Source organism: Hippoglossus stenolepis, chromosome 21 (genome assembly GCF_022539355.2).
Source record: "Hippoglossus stenolepis isolate QCI-W04-F060 chromosome 21, HSTE1.2, whole genome shotgun sequence".
Classification (NCBI taxonomy): Eukaryota; Metazoa; Chordata; class Actinopteri; order Pleuronectiformes; family Pleuronectidae; genus Hippoglossus; species Hippoglossus stenolepis.
In genome coordinates, this window is record NC_061503.1 from 3660742 (window position 1) to 3675206 (window position 14465).

A 14465-nucleotide genomic window follows, 5' to 3' on the forward strand; every position below is an offset into this window, starting at 1 on the left:
AGTGAGTCCTTACAAGTATGGTAATGTAAAAGTGTGTGCGTGTGTGAAAAGGTCTTTTGTGAATGATGCACATTATTACACACACACACACCCAACCAGACAGATAGCCATTCTTTATGCTCCACACACTTAATATGACTCCTTCACTCGATGTCCCCCCCCACCCACAGTATTGGAATGATGAACAACAGCAGTTCTTTGCCCTCAATTTACTCCCATCAGAAATTAGAGCTCTTGTTATGCTGTAATAATCATCGCCTCAGTCGAGAGTGAGTGCCACCATTATTATACATTTTCCAGTCAGGAACAGAATGGGCATCCTCACTCATTACCCCCACAGACAAAATGCAGTGTGATTTATGGCCATGACCGAGGCATTTGATTGCCTCTGCGTCTGCGGTGCCACTATCAGGAAATGAAGCTCACAGCAGAAATCCAATAAGGAGCACACAGTGCACACTTAAGTTCTCGTCATAATCTCGGCTATTTACAGATTGATATAGCTGTACAGAGCCCTGAAATGCTGTCTGTTCCCAGCCTCTTGCAGATGAATCAGCGTTTATCCTCATCTTACCCCTGCACACCTGCATGTAACCCTCCTGAACTGCTGCCTTTCCCTCTGCCCTTGAACAAGCAAATGACGCCTCTCATTCTGTTTACAACCTCGGATAATTTGGGGAAAATCATATCTCAATCATATGCCTCTTATTTGCTTGTGTTGATTTCCATGTTGTTTTCATACCTGTGCCCTTATGAAAGAAAAGCTCCTTTAATGGGAACTAGTGCAGGTTTTGTTGTAAACCTGCCTGTTTGGAATGGGCTGTTTGTTTGGCCTGTGGTAATGTTGGCTGCAGCTTTCTATCTGAAACTGTAAAAGTGACCTGCGTTAATTGAGCCGCGACAGGTAATGCTGCATTCAATTACACCTCGGAGCTCGGCTTTGGAATGATGTCCCCCCTGAATAATCAGAGTTGATGACGTTCCTGTTGCACATTTGGTCGGAAGTCGAAGAAAGAGAAAGCCTGTCTTGCGGCTGCCCTCTCGGAGTTTGTTTACGTTAGCCAGCTAGCCATTGTTAGCAAAACCAATTCATAATAACGCATTACATGGCATTTCAGGCATACTAATACCGTAGTAACACTACCACAGACAGTAATTGGACAATACTATGTGTACGACAAATTTAAGTGCTAATAAAGAGTAAAAACTACAGTTTTTACTTACTGTTGATACACGGAGCCGCCATCTTGGATTTCGAAGTCGGGGTTGGTGAGGTTCCTCCGAAATTGGGACTTGAGGTGGCGTTCCAGGTGCAACTTCCGAGCTCCGAGCTATAATGGAACGCGGCATAAAGACTGAACCCTGAAGCTGCTCCACTGCTGCTGCACAAAGAGCTGTTCACCTGTTTATTTAAAACCTCACTGAAGCTCGACTCTCTACACAGAACCCTGAGAGTCACAGTCAGACGGACAGAGATTCCTGCAATTATCCGAAAGATACGAAACAATGGGTATATTTCTGTGTGATAATAACTTCTGTTTGACTGAGATAAAGGGTTGTTTTCTGTGTGTTTTCCATTCCAGATACTCCACCAGTCTGTATGAGACATGGACAGAGACCGTGAGCGAGAGCTCCCAGTACAACCTGAACCTGCCGTTAATCAGCAGAGACCCGGCCACTCAGCTGATCTCAGTCAACTTCAGCCCGCAGGTTTTTACATTAATCCACCTTGCTCTAAAAACTGATCCAAGGGAGGCTGCTAGAGGTGCCACTGTTTTTAAAGCTTTACTCTGAGAAACTGTGGACACGCTCTGAGTGATATATTAGTTTGGTTATGCCATATCAAACTAATCTCTTTCATTAAACATCTTCCACTAAGTGTCATACACCTGCCCACAGCTCCATAACTCCATAAATAAAGTTTTGTTTCCCCTGCACATTCATCAATTTAACAAGTTGAGTCAGTATTTCAATTTTTCATTTAAAGGTAGTGATGTTGGGCCATGCTGCCCTAAAGAGCTTCTAACTGACCTCTCATTAATCTGAGCTTTAGTGGAAAGTTTTCTCCCACCAACACCGAAACTGTAGTACTGGATCCTCATGTTTTTTACTGTGACATAGGGCTTACATTTTAAACAGTCGCTGCCTTCACCGATCAAAATCTGATTTGACCATCAAGTTGTGAATATGTTGTTATGTCTCTCAGTGCCTCTGTCGTCCTCTTCCTCAGCTGGCGTCTCTACTGCGGGAGGTGAAGTACTTGGAGGCCAGTCAGACTGTGGCCATCCCTGAAACTGCAATGCAGATCTACACCACCAGGGGGCAGCTGCAGCAGTATGTTGCCAACCTGGAGCTCACCATTGGCGCATACAACAAGGTTGGTGTCGATGATAAGCCATCAAGGAAATGTATACACGGATGAAAATAAAGTGTGATATCAGCATGAGGTGGATTCACAGTTGGCAGCAGGGGAAACATGTCAACCTCTAGATGGCAGTCTGAGGCTTTTTAACCCATGCTAGCATCAGTGCTGTAGAGACGGGAACATCCGTTAGTTAGTTGAAATATATAAGTCCTGCTGTTGATGTCCCATCCTCTCATGTCATCCTCTCATCAATTGCTTATGCTCACACTATAGAGTAGTAGTTCCAGACATTAACATTAACACTGACTGGTGTGGAAGATAAGCTAAGCTACGCTAAGCTAAGCTAAACTAAGCTAAATTAAGCTAAGTTAAAATGAGATTAGATAAGATACGATAGACTGGGAAATCTCCAGTATAGACAAAAGTAGTAAAGTCTCACTGTTCCATTCCTCCAACAACCAGTTACAAAATATACAATCACAATATCCTGTGGCTCAGGAGCTATAGCGGGTCGTCCACTAATCTCTGGGCTCGTCCAGTCTGAAATGTGCCCTTGGGCAAGACACTGAACCCACAATTGCTCCTGAGTAGCGTGTGGATGAGATGCATGACATGTAGACAAAGTCAACTTTACTGTTTAGGGGTTGTTAAGAGAAAAGTGCTATTTAATTACAGCCCATTTACCGTATCTCCTCCTGTTCTTGAATTAGGGAGTTAAATAATGGCCAGAGGTGTTTTTGGACAAAATAATGATATCACTATAATGTGATGTGATGTTGCCTTTTAGATTTATAAAAGTCATCCTTTTCACATTTTTAAATTAAATAATTGTCTGAAAATTTGTCAGAATTATTCCTTAATTCTTGAAATATGATTCCTGATTAAGAATTGTCTTTTGTGAAATCAGCATACCCTTGAACTTTGACCATCAGAATTTAATTAGTTCATGTTTTAGTTGTGAATATTTGTTTAATTTGAAGAAATTCCCTTTAGGTGTTCACTAGAATGGAACACATAGACATACAGACTGTAGACTGCTAAAACAAGAAAATGTATTTGAATCTGATTCTCAGATTATGCAATTGACAAGTAATGAGTATTGTGTGTATGAGTTACTTACTGAGTTTAGACATTAGACCATAAAATATACTGCTTCAAATTTCAGTTATGTTGTAATGGGTAATGGGCAATATAATATTGCAATAAAGTATCATAAAACAATATAAGAGCAATCACCATGTAATTATTTCAGCTCAGCCACATGTGTCACAGCTGCCACAATTTTTAGAATTACAGCATTTCATTGCTTCAGGTAGCAAAACCCTCAAGTCCGATTAAGTCCCAGCAACATGGTTGGATCCAGACACAGTGACTATAATGAGGACAACACCCGTCTTGATGCTCTGGGCTCTTGTGTGGCCTTTCACTGGCGGTTCTATTAAAATGATATTTCTCTGAACGCTTAATGGGAGCTGGAAATCACATCACATCCCTCTTTTCCTTCTTGTTTTCTCCCACTGTTTGTCTGCAGGTGATGCACTCTGTGCTCGACGTGGAACATCCTCTGGTGCTGGGCCAACTCAGGGACATCGACGCTCAGCTCCAAAACGCTGAGGAGAGTCTGAACTGGAACAGCCAAGGTCTGGACATTTACTCATACTAGCAGACGCATAATTGAGAAATTACCCATGTAATTGTTTTATTTTTGTGACTGTTAAATGGTTGGTTTAACCTGCCTTACAGAAAACAATTTTTCTGCACTTGTAGCCATGGTGATAGTTTTAGCTTGACAGTTTCTGCCTGCACCACAGTACAGGTGAGGTAAGTATATTTCATGTAGTGGTGCTCACAGCTTTACCAAATTACATTTGAACTACTCAGCAGCAGAAACAGTGTATCACTGTATAATACAAAACTTACACTTTTAACACAAAACTTTAAAATAAATCTTTATTGCATTGATTCGTCTGTGGATCAATGAGGTTGTTCTGACAGAGAGAGGTAACAGGATACATGGTGTTGTTTTAGATTTGTAATTCAGAGTTGGATTTCAACCACAGAAAGCACCTCTGCAACACTAGATGGATGTTTATCAGGGTCTTGTAATAACACAAGACTATAGTGCAACAGTTATATTGTTTAGAGTCTAATGCAGTGACCTTATCTATCTACCTGCGTTCATTCTCTGTGATAAAGTCAAAAAACATTAGTGATCATTTCCGGGCAATAAAGTATGCAAAATTATTTTTCTATATTAATATTTTAATTTAACTTCTGGGTTCATCCTCTTTAGTGATTTCAGTCACATGCGTTTTTTTTTATTCAAATGAAATTTTGAAAAATGACAATTACAGCAAACCAAAACTGTGTTCTACTTGATTTTTAATGTTTAGGGACACTGGAAAAATGGAAAGTGGGCTATTTTGGTTAATAATTGGAAAACTGATTTTACGTTAGTACTCTGATCTGACTCCTCCTGCTTCTTAATTATTGAGCTTCAGGGGTAAATGTGTATTGCTGAACTGCGTACAGAGTAAAGCCCACTAATATGGATTTGTGTGCTCTGATGCTGATACCAATACAGGGAGTAAATCATTTCTGATTCTGATATAACAGTCGACATACAGAGGTTTGGCATTGTATCGTAAGATGATTCCAAACCCTTATGAAAAATAAATGTAATCACAGTGTCATCATAGACATTATTATAATAAAAAAAAAATACAAAGAAGACTCAATTACAAGCAAATGTATAGAGCTTGACTTCAGAAAATATACACTTTTTTTTTTACCTAAAATGTAAATATGAAACATAAAGGTTTTCCTTTCGCAGCATGACAGCAAACAGAGATGCTGATATGGATATGTCTGTGAAAGGCTCATATGTGGGGATTTTTATCTACCAACCGATTTATCTGTTGGGCTTATCTGTTGGAGTCAGGCTAGCTGTTTCCCCCTGCTTCCATTCTTAATGCTAAGCTAGGCTAGTCACTCGAATTTCCCAAATTTCCCAAGATGCTGAACTCCTTTGATTAGTAATCCAAGTCTTCTTTTTCCCGTTTGTTTCTGTTGTCGTCTCAAATGCCGACAGTCAGATTGTAAATCCAGCTCTGTGATGTCATTTCTTCAATCTGCTGTTGAAGTCAAAGTGTGTGTGTGATATTTGTTTAAGAAAGAACAGCTAATATTTGTGTTTAAAGCAGCAAATGTAAAATCTATCAAAAATATTTTTGTATTTGTATTATAGTAAACTATAGAATGACAAGCAGCTATACACAGTGTTCAAGGAGATATTTATTTGTATAATCAAAATCTTCCTCCTTCCTCCTACTCCCTGGTGTTTCCCTCCATCCTTCTCATTTCGAGGGTAGAGCAGGATGCTGACAGATGTGACAACAGCGATGCTTTGCATTTAAAACATATAAAATAAGAAAAGGAGAGGTGTTCAATCATTGATATGCTCTGATTGACACTGCGCTGGCAGGCATGTTGTTAGTTCCTTCAGCCCCTGGGATTCCCAGAAGAAGAACGCAGCAGAAATGAGAAGAGAGTTTACGGTAAAAGTGAAAGCATGCGGCTGTCTGTGGGGACAAAGTCACAGTCCCTCTGCAGAATGTTCAGCAGCTGCACACACTTATCTCCTTCATGCTGCGCAGTGGGTGTGTATTTGTAGATACACTTCACTTTCATTTGGTAAAGGAGTATAGGATGACTAGTATTGTATTTCTTTAAAAAATATATATATTATGCAGGAAAAAAATGTACAAGTGAAATTTCCAATGTAAAAGTAAAAACAAGCTGTGTCCCAATTCAGGGACCTCATCCTTCGAAGGACCAGGCCAATCTAGACTTTGAAGGCTGAACTTAAATGAGATGGCTGGTCTATGGAGGATTTCCTATATGTGTCACTAGCTTGTCCCACTCTTACCGGTGCATCGTTACCTACTCTGAGCTGCTGCATTCACGTTAGCTTGCATAGCCACTTGTTAGCTTCAACACCGGCACGCAATGAATCCTGAGATAGGTTGTGCTGAGAAGGATCCACCCACATTTCTTCACCCCATTTGAAGGAGCCTTAGAATGGGACACACTAGTCACTCCGCATTGATGCCACTGTTCTTCAAATGCAGCGTCTGAGGGATGCAGCCCCTGAATTGGGAAATAGCTGGAGTCTTCATTCCATTTTGGGCCTGATAACTGTATTTTGGTTGAATGCTTAAATATTCATGCATCGACTAAAGCGAGTCTGTTTAAATGCTGTGAAAACTGCTGAAGCACACTCACACTGACATCTCTTTATGGCAGGGGAGGGGAAACCTTTTTCTGTCAAGGGCCATTTCAATTTTTATAACATCCTTTGCGGGCCATACTAATTAACTGAACACATATAGATATAATATAATGTGCTTGTTTTTTTCTCTGTCGTCATTTGTTGGTTGCTGTGATTTTAACTATTGCTTCTGAGTTTAATCTATGTCCTTCTATAGGGTATTTTCCTATCTTTATTCAGAATGTGGTCTTTCAGTTTGAGGGCAGGACTTATTGTGCTTGCACTCAAGTTTATCCTGCTTTGCTTATTTCCTGTGCTTTAGCTCTTCTTCTCAGGCTCTTACTGCTTCTGTGTGTGTGTGAAATGTCTACTCTCAGATTTCTCCTCTGCTCCAGGGTTTTTTCTTCTTCTCTCAGGTTTTTTTGTCATAATTCCCCAACCAAAAGAATGTTGGGTGCCAGGTTATTGATGTAAAACTCTTTTTACTGAAAAAAATCTCTTTTCTTACTTACTTTAGTCACGATATCATACTAACCCTAATGCCAGCTGGAACTGTTTCTCTTTGGTGAGGCGTCTGATGTCAGATGGTAGTGATGAGGTGTAGCCATGCATGACTTGTGAAGACAGCAGTTCTTCCTTAAGTCAAAATCAGAAGTGATAAGACTCTAAAATGGCTTTTTGCACAGCATTTGTTACATCCGATGTTTGCTATGGATGTTTTTCTTTGCTTGTGTGGAAAGTTTCCTCCTAATTTCGTCATTCTATTTGGTGATTAGGTGATTTCTGATCTTTTTAATTTTCACATCATGGTAGAAATGGTTACTCAGTCTCAGTGTCTCTCTTTGTGTCACAGAAGAAATTTTCTTTTTTCATCACTTGTCTCATGGGCAAGAGCACATTCCAGAGGTTCCCCACCCTGCTGTTTGGATATTATTCAAAGTAGTACTTCAGAAAACTACACAATTTGTAAAAGGAAAACAGAAGCGATGAAATGAGAGACCTCAGTTGTCAAACGTATCTTAATTATGCAGGTTAAGTTGTCTTCTGAAGGAAAACATAAGACACAAGAAGAAAACATTTTCTAGGTGGTTCCAGTATTTCAGTCACACACTCTCGTTCTCACTGCTCCGTCATATTTCCCTCTCTAGGTATTTGGCAGTATATCCAGGAAGTGCGAGACTCCGTCTGTGACCTGGAGAGCCAACTCCAGAGAACCAAAGACAATGTAGAGGAGATCCAAAGCTGCATGAGGTCCTGGGCCACCCCTATGTTCAACAGGAAGGAGGACAAAAAAGATGCACTGCTCAATCTGGAGGACAGGGCTGAGAGGGTGGAAAGGATTTACGGTCTGATCCGGTCCTCAGGAGAAAAGATTCACTTCCTGCTTAAGGTAGGTAAAAGATGTTATTCTGTGTTTGTGTGAAATGTCAAATCGGCTTTAATATAAGTCTGTGATTTCAGATTTTTGTTGTTGTCTCTGTGTCCCTCTTCGTCACGTCTTAGAGCAATCTGGAGCTGTTCAGAGCTGAGCCATCTTCTGAGGAGTGGAAGGCCTATGTTGAGTACATCGACGACATGGTCATAGACGGATTCTTCAACAGTATCAAAAACTCTCTCAAGTTCTTCCTGGATAACACAGGTAGGACATTCATGAGGAGAAAGTAAACAGAACAATCAAATCACAGAATGAAAAACTTATAATATACTATTAAAATTAGATGGTTTACCCGGGTTATTTAAACGTGGGTAAACCCGCTAAAAAAAGGCGATTGACTCTTCCCATTGGCAGTAGAAGATAGGGTTGAGCCGAATACTCGTGTACTCGCTCATCCCTAGTAGAAGAGTTTGTCTCACTGCTTTTTTCTGTGGTTTATCATGTTTGATAATCTCTCACCTTTTGGTCTTGCCAAATGAGCGCATTCACCCGGGACCTTGTGTCACCTTTTGTCAACGGGTTTAGATGAATTGGACGTGGTTCAAGATGTGGTGAATCATTGCCAGCCTGTTACAGTATCCAGTTCATCTCCTCCTTGCTTCTACTTCATCATCCTCCTCTCCCTGTCCTTGTTCTTGTTTGGGTTCAGAAAATCTTTTTACGATCAGGAAGCTTTTTAAAAGCAAACTGACCCTGAAATATCGAATGGGAAGATACGACTAAGAGCAGATGCTGAAAACTCTATAGAATAAAGCTTCAGCACTTCTCATCCTGCATCTTATTTTGCATAAAATATATTAATATCCTTTATTAAAGTAAGGAGAGACATATCACAATATCTTACTTGAGAAGAGTTTTCAGTGTTGTTTTAACAGTTTCCACTTTTTCCTTTGGGTCCAGACCAGAGAACTGCAGGGGCCCCTCTTTTTGAGACTGAGCTGAGCCTGAAGATCCCTGACATGGTGTTCTCTCCCTCTCTGGAGTCTGGAGCTGGGGACGGTTTCTTTGAGTTGGTGGAAAGCCTCATCAAGGATGTGTTCAGAATTTCCTCACTGGTGCCACGCCTCGCCCAGCACATCCCCTTCCCCCACTACCAGGTACTGTTGTTTGTGGTTCAGCTCCAATATCTACAATACACAGTCATTTGCCTTAAGTTGTAATATCTTAAATGCATGACCCTTCTATTGGCATGTTCAAAACTACTGACTAAATGCTGCGGTTGGTGATCCGTTTTCTTCAGGCTGACATGGAGGACATGGCTGACCTGGCTGACATGCGTCAAGTCCTTTTGGAACGTGTGCAGGGCGTCATGGAAACGTGCTGTGAGTTTCGCAGCTCTCTGCACCACTACAGCTTCCTGTACGTGGATGATAGGAGGGAGTTAATGCGTCAGTTCCTCCAGTACGGCCACTTTCTCACCAGCGAAGAGATGGAGGTTGATGGTGATGATGAAGTCCCAGAAAGCCCGCCAGCACTGGATGGCTTCAAGGAGGAGATAAACAAGTGGGTATTGGTGAAGCAGAGTTTGAGCACTTATTTGTGTTTGCTCTTGAATTTCTGGTCATTCTTATGTTCATCTCAACTTTAAAGGATTGGAATAGGATTTTATTTTGGAGAAAAGATTGGAAAATAAGGTGAAATAAGCCTTAGGGGCTTAACCCCTTATGTACCTGAATGGAATCTGTTTGTCATGATACTGTAGGTATGAGAAGATCTACGAAGAGGTGCACGGTCTGGAGGCAGTGCATGTGTTCCATGGGTGGATGAAGGTGGATGGCCGCATCATGAAGAGTGCCTTGCTCAACATCATCAAAAAGTGGAGCTTCATATTCAAACAGCACCTAATTGACAATGTAACCAACAGGTGAGGCAATATTTCATAAACTTGGGGGTTTGACTACAAGTAAGCCTTTCTTGGTTGGGTGAAACCATTAGCTTATGACAGATAATGTTAGGAAACTTCAACTCAAAGCAATTTTGCACAAACCTTCTGCTTCGAGTTGATCTTTATTACATTTTTCAGACTTGTTTACTCCATTCACCAGTAATGTGCACAATGGGCATATAGTCTAGCTTTTACACAAACTGATCTGTAATGACTTTCGAGTGAAAACATGTTCTATGCAAAAATCTCCCTGACTCGTCTATAATAGCAATCTGGCAAAGTGCACCTGGTTTTTAAGGGGAATTGGAGAAGGCACAGTTTATTTAATTGCATCCACACAGAACACACCCATGAACCATGCCTCTGGTGTAGCGATTTTTTCAATGGAACGTTTGTAGCCGTGGATTACTTTTCATACAGTGTGCACATCAGTGCCAGATCAGAAGAAAATCCTCCTGTTTTACACTTAGAATCTTAAGCTATTAAAGTGGTTCAATGACTTCCAGTGTCTTTTTAGCATTATAGAGTCTAACATATTCTACTCTTTAAGCTTCAAGCTCCAAAATACTGGATCCTCCATGTTCTGTAATGCAATTGGATAACTTTCTCTTCATGTCCATCGTCAATGCCTGTGTTTGTCGAGCCGCAAAATTTATAATGCAGGATTTCCTTTCAAAATTTGTTTTCTCCATTTCTGAACTGAGATGACCCCTGATGACATCATGTGGGGTCACGACTGATTTCAGTTGTACTGCTCATGACAAGTAAAGCTCTTGTAAAATTGATGAACCTCTATAATGATCAGAGTCATTCATCCTCAGCCTGTCAGACCTGGAACAGTTTATCTGCGTGACTAAGGTTGGCCTGGGCCAACAAGTGAAGGAGGGTGACTACGATGGCCTGGTGGACATCATGGGTCACCTGTTGGCTATAAAAGAAAGACAAAAAGCCACAGACGCCATGTTTGAGCCCCTGCAGGAAACCATCACTCTGCTGAAGGTGTATGAGCAGGAGCTGCCTGATGTGGTCTACAAACAGTTAGAGGTAAGGGCTGGTGTTCAGTCATTTCAGATCACTCAGCGTAGACAACCATTTCTCGTACTTTTACTTTGCATCTTCCATTTGCCCGTTCCTGTTCCACCCTCTTCCTCCTGGCCATTCATCATCTGTCACTACTGCACCCCTCGTTTTTCTCTCTTCCTCTTTATCTCCCTCTGTCTGCATCAAATCTATCTGTCCATCTGCAGGAGTTGCCAGAAAAGTGGAACAATGTGAGAAAGCAGACGGTGTCGGCCAAACAGCAAGTGGCGCCTTTGCAGGCCACTGAGGTGTCTAGCCTGCGAAGCAAATGTGCTTCATTTGATGTGGAGCAGCACACCTTCAGGGAGGACTTTCGCAGAAATGGGCCTTTCAGGTGAGGACAACTGAAACCCACTTTGCACCATATTAAATAACTACAGAATCCAAAGATACAAAATGTATCTTTAAACATTTTTCTCAAAAGTTAAATTATATCTTCAACTTTCTATAAATCAGATACTTTGCCACTGGATATGTTTTTGGAAGGTTACTATATTTGGGGTCAAAGTTCAGTTTGGTTGAACTGGCCAGTAAATCTTATTAAAAATCAGCATCATTGCCTGTTAACTTCAAACAAAATACTTTGAGTCACTAAAACTTAAAGGAAAAAAATAAATGAAATATAGTTGCTACAAGTGAATATAGTTTATAACAAAATGAAACAAATGAACAGTGAACATTTTGCAGATATGTTTATTGAAAATATTTCATCATTATTTTATATATAACAGACTTCATTAATAGATACAAGAAATATAATTAATAAATATGCTACAGTTGTTGACAGTGGATTAATACACTGTTAAAAAGGACCTGACATCGGCTTATAACTAGTGTATTATGTTTCGTAAGAATTCTATTAATTCTGCAGCTTATATATGATCAATAGGAGGTGAATGGAGAGGTGTGGTACTGTTTGAACCAGATTTGCCTCAGTCAGTCAGTGAAGGCTACTTAATTTACAGTACTGACTCCGTTCAGTGAGAACCTTTGAAAAGATAAGACTGTCACCTTGCCTCGCCTTCTCACTTGATAATAGCGAAGTGTTATCTTGAGGCTAGAGGTCACATCCGACAAGTAAATTTAATCTTCACATAAAGATAATTAATTCATAGGTGCTTCTGTGCACTCATGCATCTGACCAGGTTTGACAACAAGATCCCCTTCCAGATGTTGGACGCCTTCCACCGGCAGATCCAGGAGCGGGAAGCTGTGATGGCGTCTCTAGTGAAGTCTGCCAACCTGTTTGAGGTCAACGTTTCAGAGTTCAAACAGCTCCGACAATGCAGGTAAAGCCCGACGCTGGCAGGTAAAGGTCCTGTGCCAAATTTGCAGTTGGGATCTTATTTTACATTCACAGTCAGTGTTATTCAGTTGAATTCACTTTGTCCACTTCATCCCCAAGGCGTGAGGTGGGCATGCTGAAGGAGCTGTGGGACATGATCACCACAGTGGAGTTTAGCATCGCTGCGTGGAGGACAACTCTGTGGAGAGAGGTCCAGGTGGAGGACATGGAGCTGGAGTGCAAACGCTTCTCTAAAGATATACGGGGCCTAGATAAAGAGGTGAGGGGGGGAGAATGGGCAAGACCAGGATGTACTGTATAACATACAGTAGTATAGAGGTTGAAAAGTGTGCTAGGCTGAGAAAAAGAGGACAAAAAATGTTAGATGAATAAGTAGAAAATTCCTCCCTAGAAATTGTGAATGTGTGCCTAGTGCTTGCTGCCACTTCGACAGAGAGACTTGTTTCAGTTTGAGAGAGACAGACACAGAAAGACACAGAGAGAGAGAGAGAGAGAGAGAGAGAGAGAGAGAGAGAGAGAGACACAGAAAGACCCAGAGCGATGGAGAGACCCAGAGTGAGACAGACACAGAAAGACAGAGAGAGAGACAGAACTCTGTATGTTTCTATTTAGCATCAGCAGCATTAAGAAAAGCAAAATAAAACTCTTGCCTAGAGCTGGTTTTGATCCCACAACCATTCATTCATTGTACAAGAATTTCTATCACCTGAGCTAAACAAACAATGTTGTTAAACAGTAATGAAAGTTGTAATGTAAAGACTTTTACTGTCCTCTATGCAGGATTCCTGGTAATGTTGTGTTACTAACTTAGGGGTTTTATTTTGAAAATCCAGCCTCTATTCATGTTTCCTGGTAAGGGTCTCTAACTATCTGGGGGTATTTTGAAAATCCATCCTCTATTCGGGTTTCCTGGTAACATCCGGTAACTATCTGGGGGATTTTATTTTAAAAACCTAGCCTCCTTTCGGGTTTCCTGGTAACATTCCTGTAACTATCTGGAGGGTTTTATTTTGAAAATCGAGCCTTCTTTTTGGTTTCCGGGTAACATCCAGTAACTATCTGGGGGGTTTTATTTAGAAAATCCAGCCTCCTTTCGGGTATCCTGGTAATATACAGTAGCTATCTGGGGGGTTTTATTTAGAAAATCCAGCCTCCTTTCGGGTTTTCTGGTGACATCCTGTAACTATCTGGAGGGTTTTATTTAGAAAATCCAGCCTTCTTTTGGGTTTCCTGGAAACATCCTGTAACTGTCTGTTTTTTGAAAGTCCAGCCTCTATTAGAGAGAGAGTGTGTTCTATTTAGCAGCCGCAGTAAAAAGCTAAATTAAACTTATGCCCTCACTTGGTCTTGAACCCACAACCACTGATTCGAACAAATCACTTATATTCAAAAACTTTTTCGTGATTTTTTAGCATACCGTTTGACAAAAGTCTTCGAAAAGTCAGAGCACACTATTCAACGCAATTCCTAATGTTCTTTTTATATCTCTTGTGCATGTGCAACCACAATTGCTGGAGGAGTAGCGGGACAAAGTTTTGTATGGGAGAAGAAGAATAAGCATAAATATACAAAATAGCAGTGCCTGGCAGTGCACCATTAGGCACACATTATCAATTTGCAACTGCAATTGACCATTCAGTGAACCCCTCTATGAACATTATTATTCCATCATCCTAGATGCTGTCAGAGTTTAAGCTGCCTCTCTGTCTTACTCTTTATTGTATTTGGGGAAAGTTTACACTCTACCCCAGACGATGTCAACCAATATAGAATTTAAATTCTAAACACATGGGTTTTTCCTGATACTTTGTAAAAAGTATTTGTAAAGATCTCATACCTCTGCCAAGGCCCAAAATTCCCTTAGATTCAACACCAATTCCCTACTGAATCAACACTATCTCAGCTAAACATTGGTGGTAATTACAGGATTGTAGCCTGTTTGTTACTGTACAGCTGCTGAAAAAATCTCTTGAAACCACATTTCTGATCTGGATTTCGTTCGGGATATTGTATTATCAATATCAGCCTCCTAAACATGCCTGATTTTTTCAAAATCAAAATCCATGAATTATTCCCTTGGGAATTTAAACATCTTTTTGCAACGTTAGAGAAAGTGACCGAACA

At 40.7% G+C, this 14465-nt stretch overlaps 1 protein-coding gene across 1 annotated transcript in view; it reads left to right on the forward strand.

Annotated features, from left to right (window-relative positions):
- LOC124851044 (dynein axonemal heavy chain 9-like) overlaps nt 1-14465 on the forward strand; it is a 96887-nt gene that overhangs the window by 8721 nt on the left and 73701 nt on the right. The window contains 12 exon segments of the mRNA XM_047338455.1: nt 1584-1710; nt 2231-2377; nt 3897-4005; nt 7784-8025; nt 8139-8274; nt 8971-9167; nt 9311-9573; nt 9773-9934; nt 10777-10999; nt 11203-11369; nt 12181-12324; nt 12441-12600. Of these exon segments, the coding sequence (XP_047194411.1) occupies nt 1584-1710; nt 2231-2377; nt 3897-4005; nt 7784-8025; nt 8139-8274; nt 8971-9167; nt 9311-9573; nt 9773-9934; nt 10777-10999; nt 11203-11369; nt 12181-12324; nt 12441-12600 (2077 nt within the window).